This window comes from Phocoena sinus, chromosome 12, assembly GCF_008692025.1.
Source record: "Phocoena sinus isolate mPhoSin1 chromosome 12, mPhoSin1.pri, whole genome shotgun sequence".
Lineage (NCBI taxonomy): Eukaryota > Metazoa > Chordata > Mammalia > Artiodactyla > Phocoenidae > Phocoena > Phocoena sinus.
The window spans coordinates 25,413,574-25,432,689 of NC_045774.1; the positions used below are offsets into that span (position 1 = coordinate 25,413,574).

Consider the following 19,116-nt stretch of genomic DNA (forward strand, 5'->3'; position numbering starts at 1 on the left):
AGTATTGTCCTAGCCTTGACATTTTTTTGTTCTTTCAGTTTTCAGTGTGTACCAGGTACTACCAAAGAGCTTATTCAGGTATTTGAAGAAAATTCAGTTACAGATGACAGAACACTTCCTTGAGAAGGCATTTCTCCAACTGCCATTGCTGGAGGTTATGTTTGATGAATATCTTCACTGAATCAAGGCAACATTCATAGAGGCCCCATTGTCTCAGCAGAAAGAATGTCAGTCATTACTCAATCTCTTGCGTAAAATTCCCCCCCAAACAGATAAATTAGACTGGGCTTGTGGCAATAAATCGTTGGCTCTAATGGTACTGAGAGAAGCAGAAACTTTCTTTTCTAGTTTCTGTTTTTCTTTGAACTGGCATCTCAGGTTCTGTTTTAGTCTTCACTGATAAGAGGTATTTAAATTGGAGGAGGACTTAGAAGACGGCAGAAGGACAGTAGCCTTACTCTGCGACTGCACATGGAGGAGGCTTGCATAAGGTGATACTTCAGAGCACTGGTCCGGGGCAGCTTTTCCACCCGTCGAAGCTGGTGGCCTTGGCAAATTGCTTCCCTCTGTGAGCTTCAGTTTCCTCAACTGTGCAGAGTCATAAACTACATGTTCTGGTTTTGCTCAGGACGGTCTGGTGTACAGCTGCTGTTCTGTGTGATTATTCAAAGCACCCCTTTCACTCTCAAAGGTGTTCTGGTTTTGATCATAAATTGCACGATTACCTCACCCACCTTGAGGATGATCGTGAGGTTGAAGTGAATTAAGGTTTGTAAGATCCTTAAGCATGGCGCCTGGTGCACAGTGTATGCTCAAATGATGACGACTAGTGTCTTATAAACTGTCTGGTTTTATGAAAATTGGCCACTCTTTCAGTCACTCTGAGTCTTTTATTCCACCCACGTAGAATTTCCTACCTGAGGCAATGAATTTGAGAGGTTTCAGCAATTACTAAAAAATTTCTTATTGTGTCTTCACAGGTTATCTACGTGTAGCACTACCAGTGGTTATACTGGTACTAACTTTATAATGATAGTAAAATGCTTTAGAACTTTTTCAAAATCATATCTCATTTTCACAAGAACTCCCATGAAATAGGTACTTTAATAATTATTACTACCATTGTAACCATCTGGAAACTGAGACTCAGATATATGAAATTACTTTCCCAAGAAGATCACATAGCCAGAATGAGTCAGAGGACATGACCCAGGGCTTCTCACCTTATATTTCATTTCTTTTCGTTGCACCATATTGGTGAAATAAAAGGGCAAGATTACTAAATTACCCAGTGCCTTCACATTATGCCTGCCGTGGTCATTTGTCCTTCTATTTTTGACTTGTCTGATGTTCATTCATTCATGCTATTGTTTTCAAAAACCATTTAAGTCCTGCTTGGTCTCAGTATACAGACAGGGCCCCTGGCCTAGGGTAACTTACCGTCGAGAAAACCTTTACGACGATCCTAGATACAGTCACTTCTCACTGGGTCTCTCTGGGTGAGTAGTTTCAGGAGGACACAGTGGAAGCACAGAGGAGTCTTTGCTGTCTCCTTGTGTTTACTGCTCTGCGGTTTGTGGCCCTTGTTACTCTGTACCTTTGCAGGCAGGGTGGGAAGATTGGGGTCTGCCATTTCCAGGCCTTTATGCATTCCAACAGTGAGGCTGTCTCTCATGACTTGTTCCGGTTTCTCTTGCGACACACATCCCATTAAATTGGAATGGGCTGTATTCATATCTGCCCTCCATTCTAGACTGGGGCAGGACGGGGAGACAGACACACAGCATTCTCATTGTGTTGATCTCTTATTCCCAGTATGGAGCCAAGCACCTGGCACAAAGAAAAGCTCAGAGGCTGGGCTCGGTGCTGTGTGTGAGTCTACTTAATACTTACTGCAACCATGCAAGGTAGCTTGCATTGTGCGCATGTCACAGATGCATCTTGGAGGGATTACACCACTTGCTTAAGATCACATAGCTTTTAAACCCTGAAACAGAGTTCTCTCTCTCTTTCTTAAAAAGAGCATTATATGGTATAATTTACATAAAGTAAACTACACGTCTTTAAAGTACACAATTTAATAAGTTTTGACATATTTATACATACAGGAGACCATCACCACAATCAAGATAGTGAACACACCCTTCACCCCCAAAAGTGAACTAGGATTAAAACCCAAATCTGTGACTCCACAGCCCCTGTTTTCCCTCAAACAATGAGTGTATGCGGAATTGAGGTTTAGCTACAGCTCTTTCCTGCTAACTACTCTCTTAGGGGAGTTTTGAATTGTTGAGATAATAGGAAGAACATCTTTTTCAACGCATCATCCATCAGTAAAAGAGTGGATAAATAAATGTGTTAGAATGGAATGTAGGCTTCAGTGAAATGAATTAACTATAGCTCACACAACAACATGGATATGTCTTCGAAACAATGGTAAGTAAATAACACTACAAAGAGAATGGTACCATTTTTATAAAGTCAAGCAAGTCTAAATATGTAATTTAGACATATTTATGCATAACAACAATTTAGAGAATGATAAATAACATAGAATTCAGGAGAATGGTTACCTTGGGGGAAGCAGGGAAGAGTTTGGGGTGGATGCAATTTTTTGGTACTATTTTAAGTCATGAGTTGGGTAGTAGGATCTTAAAAATTCATGTTATTTTGTATATATGATTTATTATAATAAAAGGTCATTAAAAGTAGGAAATTACATTATCACTTTGAACATTTAGGTTCACTTAATATGTGATCGTTTAAATCCAAAATATTTTAATTCAGTACAGGGTAAGAAAGTTTAGAGCCCACGATAAAGAGGCTAGGTTTGTGGTAATATACTGAGTAGGAGAGAAGGAACAATTGAAATTATTTAATAATGTGAATGTGGAAACCACCTCCTGGCCATCGTGGAGCTGCTGGATGGGCCATGAACTGTGCTTCTGTATGGATCCCCCAAACCACTACCCTTGGTTTTTGTTGTTGGGTCCAGGGCCCAGGGAGCCCGGGGGAGGAATAAGGAGAGAAGAGAATGAAGTCAGGATGTCTTGTGTCTCAGTGTATTGACTGTGGAAGAAGCATATAGCCAAAAAAGACTCCAAACATTTTGGCACCTTATAAAACTATCTAGAATCTTTAAAAAGAAAGAGTTGACCCAAGAAAGATTTAATTCTGGAGAGAAAAACACCATGGACTAAGTAAGTGTCCTGTAAAAAGGACCGGAATGTATGTGGTTTTCCTCTTAAATGGTGCTCTATATAGTTTCATCTGTTCTGTATCTATTTTTATGTAATAATTGCTAAATGAATGCTAACTTTAACTCTGGCTATAATTAGGTTTTCTAATTTTTAAAATTTCATTTATTTATTTTTGCTGTGTTGGGTCTTCATTTCTGTGCAAGGGCTTTCTCTAGTTGTGGCAAGCGGGGGCCACTCTTCATCGCAGTGCACAGGCCTCTCACTATCACGACCTCTCTCGTTGCGGAGCGCAGGCTCAGTAGTTGTGGCTCACGGGCCTAGTCGCTCCGCGGCATGTGGGATCCTCCCAGACCAGGGCTCGAACTAGTGTCCCCTGCATTAGCAGGCAGACTCCCAGCCACTGTGCCACCAGGGAAGCCCAGGTTTTCTAATTTTTAAAAGCATAGCAGATTAAAAAAAAAAAAAAAAAAAGCCTGGGTGGGCACATGTGTTTCATAGTTAAGCCCACTTTTTGGTAACTTGGCCGTCTGCCAAAGAGACCATGTTTCAGGCCCCACCATCCATCTGGTGGGAGCTTGTCTGATTTCCAGACAGGACCTAGTAGTCTCTGAAATGCAGGACTTAACAGCATCCAAAATTCACAAAACAACTGCTGGTATGGCAGGTGATCTCCCTTTGTGAATTAAGCAATTTGACACAAGAAATCGAGGTTTCTCATGTTTCATTTGTGACTGTCCATTCCTTCCAGGATAAGGATATGGGGTGTTAATGAACATCACTGATCAATTTACAGTTTTTAAAACTGCATTTAAGTTCTGAAAGCAAGACCACTTTAAACTCAATATTTAAAAAAATAATTTACCCTGTACCGAGGGATCCCTTAACATGAAGCATGGTGACGCTGTTTAAGTTATTCTGTTCTCAGCACAGGGCGCTTGAGTTGCTCAGAACATACAGCTGGTAGGTGGCAGAGCCAGCATGCTGATACTTACTGTTTTTTACTCCAGACTGTAGTGTTCCACCTACTACACCACACTGTTGACTTTACTCTAGCTTTTTTAAAGATTTTGTTCTTATTCAGAGATATAAATGGAGATTTTATTTTATTTATTTTTGGCTGTGTTGGGTCTTCGTTGCTGCGCACGGGCTTTCTCTAGTTGCGGCGAGTGGGGGCTACTCTTCATTGCGGTGCGCGGGCTTCTCATTGCGGTGGCTTCTCTTCTTGTGGAGCGTGGGCTGTAAGCACACCGGCTTCAATAGTTGCAGCACGCGGGCTCAGTAGTTGTGGCTTGTGGGCCCTAGAGCGCACAGGCTTCAGTAGTTGTGGCGCACAGGCTTAGTTGCTCCCCGGCATGTGGAATCTTCCCAGACCAGGGATTGAACCCATGGCTCCTGCATTGGCAGGCAGATTCTTTAACCACTGTGCCACCGGGGAAGTCCGGAGATTTTAATTTTAGATAGAAAACCTAGTAATTTATTGCAAATATTGCCAAGTTGTTATTTTACACTGTTTGACAGCAGAAGCTTTGAGGGCACACGTGGGTTCTAGTCCCAGTTGCCCACTTGTGAAGTTCCCAAAAGTGAAGTTGCTTTACTCCATTTCCTTATTTACAAAACAAGGCTAATGCTGTGAAGATTAAATGAGGTACCAATTCCTATAAAGCCTGTAACCCAGGGCAAGGCATTGAACAATCAGTTACTAAACGGTGACCCCCTTTTTTAGCTAAAATTGTGAAATAGCTCTCTATGCAATTCTGATTTAAAGCCTTCTGAAACTTACATTCTCATGGGAGAGACAAACAAGGTGAATGACTAAAATGTATGCCTACTGGCGATGTGTACTGAAGAGAAAAAAGAAAGCTGAGCAGGGGGATATAAAGTATTGGGGAGGAGTTGAAATTTTAGGTAAGTGAACAGGTGAGACCTCAACGAGAAGGGGACTCTTGACTAAGCACCTGAAGAAGAAGAAGGTGCTATCTGTGAGGATGTCTAAGGGAAGAGCAAGTGCGAAGGCCCTGAGGCAAGAGAGTGCTTGGTTTGTACAAGGAACTGGACGGAGGATGGTGAGGCTGCAGTAGAATAAGTAAGGGATAGAATAGTAGAAGATGAGGTCAGAGGTAGCAGTGGGCCAGTTCACAGGTCATGTCGGGTCTGGTAGGTTACAGTAAGGGTACACAGGAGCAGCCATGATCTGACATGTTTTATTTATTTATTTACTTTTAACACCTTTATTGGAGTATAATTGCCTTACATTGTTGTGTTGGTTGCTGCTGTATAACACAGTGAATCAGTTATGTGTATACATATATCCCCATATCTCCTCCCTCTTGCGTCTCCCTCCCACCCTCCCTATCCCACCCCTCTAGGTGGTCACAAAGCACCGAGCTGATCTCCCTGTGCTATGCGGCGGCTTCCCACTAGCTGTCTGCCTTACGTTTGGTAGTGTATATATGGATCTGACATATTTTAAAAGGATCCCTCTGGCTTCTGTGTTGAGCAGTAGACTATTAAAGGGGCGGTGGGGAGAAGGGGAGGGTGGCCAACAAGGTCAGAGCATGGAGACCAGTTAAGAGGCTAAGGTAATAATCCAGAGCATTACAGTATCCATCTTAATGGAGTAACTGTGATGTGTTCTGCCATCGAGATGGTTGAGGTTTCTCCTGTTCCCCTGCTGCATTTATAAATGCTGAGAAGGATGGGAGCCAGATCGTTCTGGAAGTTGTACCATCCTGGTTTTCTATGTCTCTTTAGTGGATTGTGGCACTGTATAACAGTCCCATCTGCATATAACTTTATCTGTGACCTGCATGTCTGGGAAGTTTTCTTGCAAAGGAAGGGAGCACTTTATAAAATAGATGATCTTAGGGCTTCCCTGGTGGCACAGTGGTTGAGAGTCCACCTGCCGATGCAGGGGACACAGGTTCGTGCCCCAGTCCGGGAAGATCCCACATGCTGCCGAGCGGCTGGGCCCGTGAGCCATGGCCGCTGAGCCTGCGCGTCCGGAGCCTGTGCTCCGCAACTGGAGAGGCCACAGCAGTGAGAGGCCCGTGTACCGCAAAAAAAAAAGAAAAAAGATGATCTTTGTCACTTGTCATACTGGAGCGGTCCCTAGTCATCATCCCATGACAACGAGGCTAAACTGAAGTACTATTGCACTGTGACAGTTTTCAATTCTGACACTCTCAGTCAACTGAAAGAAAGGTAGGTTACTAAGGCTGATGAGCCCCACTGAGCCAAATACAGACCACAGAACAGTGCTTCTCCACCTCCCTCGGCAGACGTCACACGGAAAAGGGAACCCTCTTGGTAGGGTGTCACCATGCTGTTTATTCTCCATCAAGCTGAAGCTTTACTTTTCTTTCTTTCAGACCTTTTTGATTAGGATTTGCTTCTTATGGCCTTTAAAATTTGTGCTATATTTCAAAGTTGCCTGAAAAATTATTTCTGTGTATAGATATCAGAAAATCAGAGTAACCTAATTTACTAAACTGAGATTCAACTTCAGACATGTGACCTTTACACAAACTGCATGAAATTCTCAAATAAAATTAATTTTAATTTGTGTATCTGCAACGTAAGGGTAGATCATGAGTATTATAAATCAAACCCAACGCGAGTGTCACGACTGCAAAAAGGATAGAAATAATTGATTTACATCGGCATGGCTTAGCTGCTGCTGCTGATTCAAAAACCCCTTTGATTGCCTCTCAAGGATCTTAGGAGTTGTGATCATTTTAACCAGTGTTGGATCAAATATGAATAGATATGGTACACTTTAGTATCATAATAGGATGTCAGTAACATATGCTCATTATAAATTGAGTATATTGTCAATTTAATTACACACATTTCATGTTTTCCTTAGGTGGCAGAGAAACTAGGTTATCATTTTATACATTTTATGTACTAATAATATAAAGTCTCAAATATCAAGATGTCTATTCATATGATTTATATTTTTATTTCCACAGTGCCTTTCCCACAGCTCTCATGTCACTAGGTTCACGAATACCTGTAGTGGCATGTGGAAGGTAGGGAGGATAGCCCTTTTTTACAGCCAAGTAAACTTCAGTGTTTAGGAACAGCTTCAAGATCAATTAACTGTAAAGTGAGTGACCTGAGTATTTGGATTCTTAGCCTAGAACCCTAACCCCGCACCATCCCATTTTCATTAGCCCTTGTGTAGTCGTTTTCAGATTTGTGGAGTGCTAGTAGTTGTAGGATAAATACAGATATTTTGCAGGAGGGTTAATTCAATAGCAGTAAACAGAGATGGCAGTGTTCTGTTTGAGATATCTACCTACTGCATTTCTGTAGATGTCTTACTGATGTCCTCTTGGAAACTTGCGTTAAATCCAGAAATGCATCAACACATGCTTTTTTGTGTGTGTGTGTTACGCGGGCCTCTCACTGTTGTGGCCTCTCCCGTTGCGGAGCACAGGCTCCGGACGCGCAGGCTCAGCGGCCATGGCTCACGGGCCCAGCCGCTCCGCTGCATGTGGGATCCTCCCGGACCGGGGAACGAAACCGTGTCCCCTGCATCGGCAGGCGGACTCTCAACCACTGCGCCACCAGGGAAGCCCAACACGTGCTTTTTAAAGATAGAAAAATCTTCACAAACATAACGTTAAATGAAAGAAATAAGTCACGAAACAGAAAATACAGTATAATTTCCCTTAGAGAAAATTCAATTACAGGCAAATGAAGCTGGGGTGTTAGGAGTCAGGATAGCAGTTACCCTTTTGGGGGGCTGTGTGGTTGAGGGGTGCTGAATTGACCTGGGTGCTAGTATTCTAGGAATTCCCTTGGGAAGGTTTATTGACTTTTCATTTTTAAGGAAAACCTGTCTTAACTGCCTTAGGTGGTAGTTAGTTTAAATGCTTTTGACTTGAAGAGCAGTCCTTAAGCGTTTATTATGATTATAACCTGCCATTTCCCAACAAAAGTCAATTACCCTTTTTTGTTGTTATTGTTGCTGCTGTTCCTGAGACCGTCACATTTCTTTTGAGTTCTTGGTGTTTTCTTGTCATAGAACCAGCTGCTGGAGCCATGGTGAAGTTCATCATAAAATGCTTGCCAAAACAACTTTCCTGCTTACACTTTTTAAGATGTTACAGGAGGAAGGGTATTGACGAGGGCTCCCCAGTTAGCATGTTAATCTGTATAAAAACAGACACTGCTAGAAATGTTTTCACGGGACTTTGATAAGGCTCCAAGCAGAGCTTCAGTCAGCTTCTTATAATTTAACAGTTTCACACTGATTTTTTTTTCCCCATATAAATGGTTTCCGAAGAGCACAGATAGTTGAGCAACAAAAGCTCTATCATTTTCAAACTGTTCTTTGAGGCCAGAGCCTAAAGGAAATGAGATTGAGGCTTAAAAAATTTTGTTGGTCAGCAAAACCTTTTGCAGTCCTCATGGCTTAGAGACTAAGGCCTCTGCAAATCATATATATTATGAGTCATACACAAGGTGATGAACACTTCTCTTGCAAACCGTTGCTTCTGTCCCTAAATGTGACCAATTTTTTTTTTATGGCTTGCTTCAAATCAGTTAAAAAAATTTTTTTAAAGAAATGTATTTTTAAATGTTTCTGCCAGCATTTACACATACTATGGCTTCCTCTCACTTTTTTCCCCTGCAGTGTTCTATCTCTTCGTCGGAAGAGGAAAGACTTTCTACCAGGAGACCTAAAACGCCAACCTCAAGTGACTTCTCTGAATTTAATACTCAAACCAACTGGACCAAATCACTTCCCTTGCCAACACCGGAAGAGAAGATGCGACAGCAGGCCCAAACAGTCCAGGCTGATGTAGTTCCTATTAACATAACTGGTATGCTTTGCTCTGCAGACAGGTTCCAAATGTTCTGGGAGAATGACTATGGCTCTTTGTTTGTTATGTGCTCTTAGCATGTCATTTATACATCCCAGGTAAATAGCTGTGGTCTGACTTCCTGCTCTTTGTTTAATGAAGGGAATACTAAAACATATATATGTGTGTGCATGTCAAATATATATTGCTTTTAGATTAGAAGACTCTATGTCATCAAAGGTTGATGTCAAAGAACTCAGTGGTCCAGCCATTCAGCTGAAGTGTTTCTTTTAATTGATTTGCCTTCTAAAAATATTTTGGCCGTATGGGAATATCTTCCAAATGTGATCTTGGGTAAGAAAAAATTAGGTTTACCTTCTGAAGGGCTATTTTAACTGATTTTTAGAAGTGAAGATATAACACTTTAGTGATATTTCTGAATGATTTGCTTACCTTCTTGTTTTCTCAAGTAGAAAAAGAGAAAAATAACTTGAAATAAAAATATCAAGTGAATTAATAATAACTATAAATATATATTTTTAAAAACTTAATAGAGTGGTAAAATTATATCTTGAGCTCCATAATTTGAATTCTATAACCGTCAAATAAAAATCCATTCCTTCTGAATTTAAAAATATCATCTATGATAATTAAAGTGACAACAAGGTACATAAAGTTCAAAGACAGTATTTCACAAATGTAGAAGAACTGTTAAAAGATATCAAAACTTTTGTACTTTATCACTTCCATAGCCTGCAGAGAAGCTAGGTCAGGGTCAGTGGTTTGGGGAGTGTACAAAATGCAAAATAGACACGTTAAGAGTTAGTAGCTTCAGCCATTAGACTATGTGTTCAAGAGAAATAGTTTACTGATAGTTATATTGATAATCAGTCCATACAAAGCCTGGCTTATAGGGCCAGAACCTATAAAAAATCAGGTGACCAATAAGGATAAGTTTTCATAAAAAATTAGGATGAAAACCCATAGCACCCTTGCTACGTTTCTGAGGCAACTGCTCTTGACTACTTAGAAAGCTTTTTGCCATGGCATTGGTGGGACTAAAAACATTTTGTAAGGGACTAAAAACATTCTGTAAGGAACTGAAAACATTTTGATAGTTACTGATGAACTTTTTAAAACCTTACAGGATGTTTAAAAATTATATTTAAAACTCTATTTTGAATTCCAGAGAAATTTAATAAATAAGTACCTGAATTATTTTAAATTCCATGTGCATTTTTCCATATTTACTATACTTAAGCCTTAAAGGAATAGCATGGCATTTCATTCCATTTTCTATAAAAATAACATTGATTTTTCTGAGCGTGATTCTCATTTACCTAGATCATATTTTATTTTTATTTTTATTTTTTTTGCGGTATGCGGGCCTCTCACTGCTGTGGCCCCTCCCATTGCGGAGCACAGGCTCCGGACGCACAGGCCCAGCGGCCATGGCTCACGGGCCCAGCCGCTCCACGGCACGCGGGATCCCCCCAGACCGGGGCACGAACCCGCGTCCCCTGCATCGGTAGGCTGACTCTCAACCACCGCGCCACCAGGGAAGCCCTAGATCATATATTTTAAAGATATTTTTATACGTAGTTAACGTTTCAGAACAAAGTACAATGTTTATTGCTCAATGAAATACATGGTGCATATTTTCTACAAGATAATGCATTACATTATTTGATTGATTAAATGCAGCAGAAATGTAATTACATTATATATGATTAAATGCCTCAGAAATAATATTATAAGATAAGATTGTGCTATGAAATGTGACAGTCCTTAATGGAATTAGGGTAAAATGCATTATCGTGAGATTAGGAAATTTAAAACAGAGTAACTAGAGTTTCAGGAATAAAGAATAATTTGCAGTGAAATACATTGTCACAACAGCAGACACTGTCAGTCTCTTTGAACTTAATTCTCTCCTGTGTGACGACTAAGTGGATATGAATTGCGTAGAGTTTAAAAGGAGGGCTTGAAAATGCCACACAGGAAAGGTGAATGGCAATAAACAAATGAGCGGCATGAGTTAGGAAAAAATGCAGTTTAATTCTGGTGGTTAACGTTTTTGGAAATGTAGAAAGCAAATACCTAATTATGTATTTATTGATCCATTTTCTAGATCCGTGTGTTCACATATACACACATATTTCATAAAGAAGTAGTTTTCCTAATATTCTGGTATAAATAAGCATTAAATTTAAAATGTTTACTTTTAGTGGTTGAATTGACATAGGTTATACAACTTCCTGCTCTTTAAACGATATATTTCTAAAGCCCTAGAAGACTTTTGAAATAAAAATGTAGCTTCCTGTAGGGCATTGTCATGTGTTCATTTTTTTGGGTGAACATTGACCTTCTATTTGGTTTGCAGTACAGTTCAGCAGAGGGAAGAATGCCAATAAATATATTATTTCAAATCCAGAGAGATGCTCGCCAGGCATAGAGGTAGAACGTTAGCACGGTGATCTGCTGGCTTGAAAATCAATTTAATCCCTTTAGTCATAGTCCTGTGGGACTCGTCATGTTCTAAGAGTTGAGAAAAAAAATGTTTAAAATAAAATGTACAAAAAAAAAAAAAAAAAAAATGTACATATGAGTGTGTCCCATAGTCGGCCATGTGGGATAGCAACTCTTCCACCTGGAAGATAAATAGAGTGGGTAAACATACTTAAGCACTTCTTACAAACTGCCTTTGTACTGATGTTCGAGCTAGCTAAATCGATTTCTAAGTAGTAACCATGACCAACTAATGCCATTTTTCAATGAAAGGGAATAATTAAATTCCTCTCAATTCAGTAGATATTTACTGAATAACTGCTTTGTATCAGGCGTTGAGCTGAATGCCACAGGCGATGCTACAGTACATGATTACGGACCCTACCCTCCAGAAATGTATAATCCAGTGGGGGAGACAGTCCTTTTAGGTCACGATTCAAGATGGAGTGTCGGCACCAGTAACGGTGTATGTCTCAGATGTTCATCTTCATGATTTGTTTCTTAATTTCTTTGGAGCTTGGGTGGTTTATCTTTGTTTTAGTTTAGGAAGCAAAACTGGAGACTAAATGCAGCTATCTGTTAATGTTCTGTCCATTCTTAATGGCTTGATCCAAGAAAATGTTTTTCCTCTGCTTCAGGGAACTGGTGGACCAGTGAACTCCTGACTTGTCCCTTACAAGCACCATGTATGCTATTGTACATAGTGACCCATTTATCACAGTGATGGTACCTTCCAGCGTTTCAGGGTCTTCTCTAAGTCATTTCTGTTTTTCTCCATTTAGGAACAGAAGTGTGAGCATTTTCAAGTTTGCAAGCGCTTATCTAAGTTTGTTGCTTTGTAGGTGAAATGTGTTTTGATCATTCAGATCTTTTATCCTGTGTTTTGACTAGAACCTTATTGGTTCTATTCACAATTCATTCCCATTAAAATAGAAGATACATTGTTTACAACATACCCACTTTGAATGTGCGTCAATATTGCTAAAAAGAGTGAATAATTTTTATACTTTTCTTAAAACATAAAAGTATGTATTTTGTGTATGTATTTTTTTAATCTCTTTGAGAAGAACCATTTAACAAGGTCAATACTATAAAACTTTCTTTAATTAAACTGATAAATTTAAAGCAGACCAATCAATAACTGATACGTTACTATTTTATGGTTTCCCATGATGTGTTAAATCACACAGCTTACACGCTAGAAAGAAAAAGAGTCCTGTGGATGTGGCATTCTGGGTTTGGTTTAGATCAGCTTTAAAAAGTGATTAAGAAACGGCAGGAAGCAGTCCAGCTTTAACAACATCAGTGCTTCTGGGTCTCATTGTGATAAAAGTACTTTATCATTATAAGGCTTTTTCTTTTCCATTATCATTGTATCTCACACCATAGCAATTACCACAGTCTATCCAAATTATCAGCCTCCTTGATGGAAGAGAAAGCTCTTCATCCAAAATTCTTGATTTGTTTCATCACATAGGACAAGACATTACACTGGTCTCTGGAGAGGACCAGATGAGTCAAACATATTCATCGCTGGCACCGCACACACACTGATGTTAAGCGTGATTTCAGGGACCAGAAGACCTTTGTAAAGTACTTCCAAAATGATACGTTTTTTAAAGAACACAAACTCGCTTTTCCAGTGTGTTATTCACCAGTTTGTATTTGCCACTCCAGCTCATTTGCAAATGAGCTCAAGGTGCTTCCTTCGGAAGGACACACACGGAAGTTGGAAAATAGCCTTATGGTGCTGATGTGCTTGCCTTCCTTTTTTGCCCTTCAGCATTCATTCATCATCGTATGACTGGCTAACATCATTATTAATACCTTCTTATCATTTTACAACAAGCTTCTGGAAGAAAGTGCATGGTGTCGGCTTGCTTGAAAATAACCTTGCTTTGCTTGTTCTACTGCTCTACATTAGGGGAGAATTTCGATCGCCAGGCCAGCCTTCGGCGGTCTCTAATTTACACAGACACTCTGGTAAGACGACCGAAGAAAGTCAAAAGGAGAAAGACTATTACAGGAGTCCCTGACAGCATACAGAAGGAGCTAGGTATGGCCCATCAGAACTGTATTCTGCTGCCCCTCATTGCTACTCACCATTACTACGCTAACCTCATCGGTGGCGCTTATGAAATCGATACATTCTGATAGCCTTTTGGTACCCCAAAGGGCCAGCTTCTTTCCTGAACGAAGCACTGGGTACAAATCTTAACATCCCATGCAGATGATGTATTCAGTTTTGTTGAGAAGGTAAGAGAAGACTATTAATTGGGATGATAGAAATTTAAGTTATGTCATCATCTCTATGTACCTTGAGCAGTGGGCATTCCCACCATAAAATTTACTTTCAATTTAGAGCTTACGTCTTCATGAAACCAAAAACTTATTCTGGGACTTCAAATTATGAATAGAGACTTCATTAGTTGTACCGACAATGTCGGTGGCATTTTGTCATCAGAGACAGCAGTATAGCATAATTAGTAAATACCAGTACAGTAGAAAATAGTCACTTATGTGGGCTGGTGCTTTATTGGTACTTTGGTGAAACAATTTCATAGCTTTTTGATTCAGTATTTTTCAACCTTTGATTAAAAAAAAAGAAAACGAAAAATACTTTCGGCTGGTGGAGAGGGTGATTTACTTCATTATTCGCTCATACATTTTGTTTCTGCTTCTCTTTATATATGCTTTGGATAATCCTTTCCTTCTTTTCTTTCTATATTCACTTCCTCTCCCTGTTTTTTCGTGGCCCATCAGGAATGTCTGCCGAGAGCAGGGGCTCTGGTGCCAGGCTGCTTGGATTTAAATCCTATCTCTGCCAGTTACTTGCTGGGTGGCCTCAAGCTGGTTACTTCACCTCTCTGAGTCTACTTTTTCATTCAAAAAACGTGGCTGGTGATGTTACTAGAACCTACCTCATGGGGTTGTTTGAGGATTTAATGAATTTATACAGATGAAGCACTTGGTGCCTGGTACTATAAACATAATAGCTACAATTACAATTATTGTATTCAACTAAATACTACCTATCTTGAAACTTGCCTTTTTCTTTTTGGCCAACCTGTGGACGTCTTTCCTTGTAATTACTTCACCTGGTCTTTTTACTTTTATTTGCTATTGAGGGCTATACTCTAGAAACTCCTAATCATTATTTCTGAACTTGCCTATTAGTCTTTGAATCAAGATGAGTTTATCCTAGCAATATTGGTATATGTTATAGCAGTTTGAGGTAGCATTTCAACCTCCAGGTGCCACAGACATACTCTTGTGTGTCTTTTCCTAACACCCTTGCCTAAATGCTTTGTATTAGGGAAGGAAGTCTCACTCTTCTGCACCCCGCGTCTTCTCTCTTACTGCCATCCAATTCTACAGCATGTGGTCTCTGCCTTCCAGACTGTAACAGCAATGGGACAAGAGTAGCGACGCTTCTCCTCTGCTCTAGGTAGCTCCAGTAACCCCGATGACATACGGGTGCTCATCTTATCCCATAACACAGGAGTTTAATCACAAACAGAGGGCAAGATTGCATCCACAGGACTTATGAAAGTTGCTTCTGGCTCATGCCCTCACATCTGCCTCCTTTAGTGGGCCAGGGCTCCTGTATCCCATTCTTTCAGGCTCTATTTTTCTCTCTCCTTTAGATAACAGCTAACTAATTTGAGAAAAAATAATATGTACTAGTATGTTCAGCAGATATTAATGGGCTAAGTTTTTACAGAACTCAGGTAATATTTATATTTTAACTGATCTTCTAGGAGATGAGCCTTAACCTAAAAAAGTGACTTTAAAGACAGCTCTTTGCAAGATAACAAGGTTGATGTTTCCAGGTAGGCTACATTTTGAGTGGCTTTCCAACCAATATGCGTAGGTTTTGGATGGCTTTGTGCAGAGTATAAGAATAGTTTGGCCTGAATAAAGCTAGACATACACATAAGTATTCAATATGAATTATCTATCTATCTATCCATCCATCTATCTATCTATCTATCTATCTGTATTTCCAGAGCCTCAGAGTTAAGAACTTTTATCACTTTTATTACTGAACCAACCAGTATGGAGCCAGTAACTCAGCTGCCTCTTTGACCTTACTGGAAGGATCTGTTCAGCTAGGTAAATCATATCTTCTGTAATTTTAATATTTTTAAAATCAATGATAGAGTCTCTAGGGTCTGCATTCATTTCTCTTTTGCCCGTAACATAGGAACACCACTAATCCTAGGGGAAAGACAATAGCTTTCCCTACATCATCTGTGTTGTGAGTGTTACCAGATGTGAGACAGTTGATGTCATTGCAGTTGATGACATGTCCTGGATCACCACTGGAGGTCAACTGAGACAGCTGTATCTAAGTTAGAGCTAGTTTTTTTAAAACAAGACAATTAGACAACCACTCTAGTTTTTTTTGTTGTTGTTTTTTTTTTTTTTGCGGTACGCGGGCCTCTCACTGTTGTGGCCTCTCCCGTTGCAGAGCACAAGCTCCAGACGTGCAGGCTCAGCGGCCATGGCCCACGGGCCCAGCCACTCCCGGACCGGGGCATGAACCCGCGTCCCCTGCATCGGCAGGTGGACTCTCAACCACTGCGCCACCAGGGAAGCCCCCACTCTAGTTTTATAGATAGGGTAGTTGGAAGGATTCGTGGGTAGAGTAAGGGAAAGTAACATTTGAATACAGTAACATATAGCAAAAAAATTAGATCTTTTCTTCGTTCATTTGGACAAAGGTTGACCTTGCCCTTTCTTCTAATATTTTGTACTTATAAGGTGTCTGATTGGAAAGCTTTGTGCTACCTAACTAATGATTATCAAAAATAGACACTTCATGTTTTCTTTAAAAATTAGTTGTCCTGGGGCTTCCCTGGTGGCGCAGGGGTTGAGAGTACGCCTGCCGATGCAGGGGACTCGGGTTTGTGCCCCGGTTCGGGAGGATACCACATGCCGCGGAGCGGCTGGGCCCGTGAGCCATGGCCGATGAGCCTGCGCGTCCAGAGCCTGTGCTCCACAATGGGAGAGGCCACAAGGGTGAGAGGCCCTCATACCGCAAAAAAAAAAAAAAAAAAAAAAAAAAAAAAATTAGTCTTCCTTAGATATAAAGCGTAGGGAAGGATGGCTGAGTCAAACAAGTTAGATTTTTAAAGGATACGATTATCTGAAAGAAATTTAATAGGAAAGATGCAACCTGTCCACTAAACACTGCCCAAGTTGTTGGGACTTTGGAATTTTTTTTTTTTTGGCGCTACGCGGGCCTCTCACTGTCGTGGCCTCTCCCGCTGCAGAGCACAGGCTCCGGACGCACAGGCCCAGCGGCCATGGCTCACGGGCCCAGCCGCTCTGGGGCACGTGGGATCTTCCCGGACCGGGGCACGAACCCGTGTCCCCTGCATCGACAGGCAGACTCTCAACCACTGCGCCACCAGGGAAGCCCGGGACTTTGGATTTTTAAAATCTAACCAGGGATGCTCCCGGAAGTAGAGAGTTAATTGTGCTTAAGTATATGCATCTTTTACTTCAAAATCTTTAGTGGCCTCGAGAGACCAGTCAATATATGAAGCTTTAAAATCAAGGTATGATATTTTCTGTTTAAAGCATATTGATGGTATATAATGTGTTGCCTTCCGTTTAAATAAAAGGCCAAAATTTCTAACTCTTTCTTTACTCTCATCTTAAACGTACATAGAATTGTATTTGAATGACCTGTTATGAGGGTTCCTCTTTTAGAAGCAGATAAGATTATTTTGTTGGTATATAATGGTTGTTTGGCTGCAGAATCATGTGGGCACTCCTGGAACTTACCCCAAGGTGGATTCCCCAAGCAGAAAAGGCGTTGTTTAAAGGAATCCCCTCTGAATAATTTTTGCTGGTTTGTACTAAGAACATTACTTTAGACCTGACAATACATTAAACCTTAAGTAAAACTAACTTGTAGATTTCTATCATTTTTGATTACATGTGTTTTTTAAAAATTGGGCAGTCCTTGTAGTATTATATAATAAGTAAAAGAAAAAATATGTGTAATTATTTTAAAGTCAGGTAAATCCCATCAAGATTTTTAGCAGCACCTGAGCCGACTATATTTGTTTGTAGTCCTATTTTTATAATTTTTGCTGTTTAATGAAGATAGCATTCATCTGTGTCCTGTAATATTGTCACACTTTTTTTGTACTGTGAAAATTTTGGAGGATCTGTCTTGGGAATAGAATTTTGGTGGTCCCTGTGATAAATAATATCAGAGTTGTTTTATATGTATATTTTAGAGGTCTTTAGAAAAGCATTGGTTTTTTTTGTTTTGTTTTGTTTTTTTGGTGGTACGCGGGCCTCTCACTGTTGTGGCCTCTCCTGTTGCGGAGCACAGGCTCCAGACGCGCAGTCTCAGCGGCCATGGCTCACGGGCCCAGCCGCTCCGCGGCATGTGGGATCTTCCCAGACCGGGGCACGAACCCATGTCCCCTGCATCAGCAGGCGGACTCTCAACCACTGTGCCACCAGGGAAGCCCAAAGCATTGTTATTTTAATTAAAAAATAGTATTGAGCTCTAGGTGGTAAAGAAATGGCTGTAGTCCCATTTTCAGAAGGCTAGAATGGTTTCACATGCAAAATTGTTACCTGAAAGAATCAAGACTTTGTTTATGGCCCTTAAAGAGATTTAAAAATCTACCACTGACCTCATGTAAAAATTACTACAAATTTGAAAGAAAAAGATATTAACATAATAAGGTATGCTGAATGTTTGGAATTGAACTGGTGCAAACTGATACAGAACTACAGGTCAACCCCCCCCCAAAATACTAAACTGCCAAAACTTGCACCTTTTTTCTTTCCTTAAAGTGGGTTTTTCTTCTGTTCCTGCCCTTTTGCCCACTTCCCCTCTTTCTGAGGCAGAACGTCACATGTGCACGTGAGTGTGTGTGTGCAGTAAGTATACTTGGCAGAGGGTAGGAGGAGGAAATAGATCTTCTTTGCCAAAGATACAGGTACAGACGTGATTCTCCATCATCCCAGTGAAGGAAAGAGCTTTATGCTGGGAGCCTTCGTTGCAGGGTAACATCTCCTGTGCATTTGATACAAGACCACTGCTGCCATTTTAGCATTATGCTTTGCTCCTTGGATGAGCTGTGCTATCCAGTCAGGGACATGTGCCATATGATGGTTAATTTAAGTGGGGTAGGGAGGGAGATCTCAGGAATCCCATCATCACCAGTGTCCCTGTCCAGGTAAACAGGGATGCCAGTTGCTCCTTGTTGGATGATAACGACATAGAAAGAATTATGGTTTTGCTATTATTTTTCAAGATTTAATTTGTCCTAAAAGATTACTCTGCATGGATTGATTTTTTTTTTTTCTATTTATACTTTGAGTAAGTTCTTGGCTTCATGATTTTTTTTTTTTTTTTTTTTTAAGCTTCTCTTCTTTCCTAGGTAGCTTGAAGCCTTTACCTACACTTCAGGATTTTTCTCATCCATTTTCCTCCCTCTCTGTAAATGCTGCTGCTGCTTCTTTTCTTTTTAAACATACTATTCTTTCTGTTCGGTTGTAAAGCTCCAAGAAATGAATAATCCTAATCTGAGGAAGTGTTCCCTGGATCTGTTCCTGCT

The 19,116-nt window shown here is 40.4% G+C and overlaps 1 protein-coding gene across 2 annotated transcripts in view; it reads left to right on the plus strand.

Moving 5' to 3' along the window:
* The window catches only part of NHSL1 (NHS like 1), a 236,640-nt gene that overhangs the window by 205,522 nt on the left and 12,002 nt on the right, over positions 1-19,116 (plus strand). The window contains exons 4-5 of one of the 2 annotated variants that reach the window (XM_032651668.1): positions 8,845-9,034; positions 13,446-13,577. In XM_032651668.1, coding sequence (XP_032507559.1) covers positions 8,845-9,034; positions 13,446-13,577 — 322 coding nt within the window. The remainder of the gene's footprint in view (positions 1-8,844; positions 9,035-13,445; positions 13,578-19,116) is intronic. The other variant, XM_032651670.1, reaches the window with a different exon arrangement.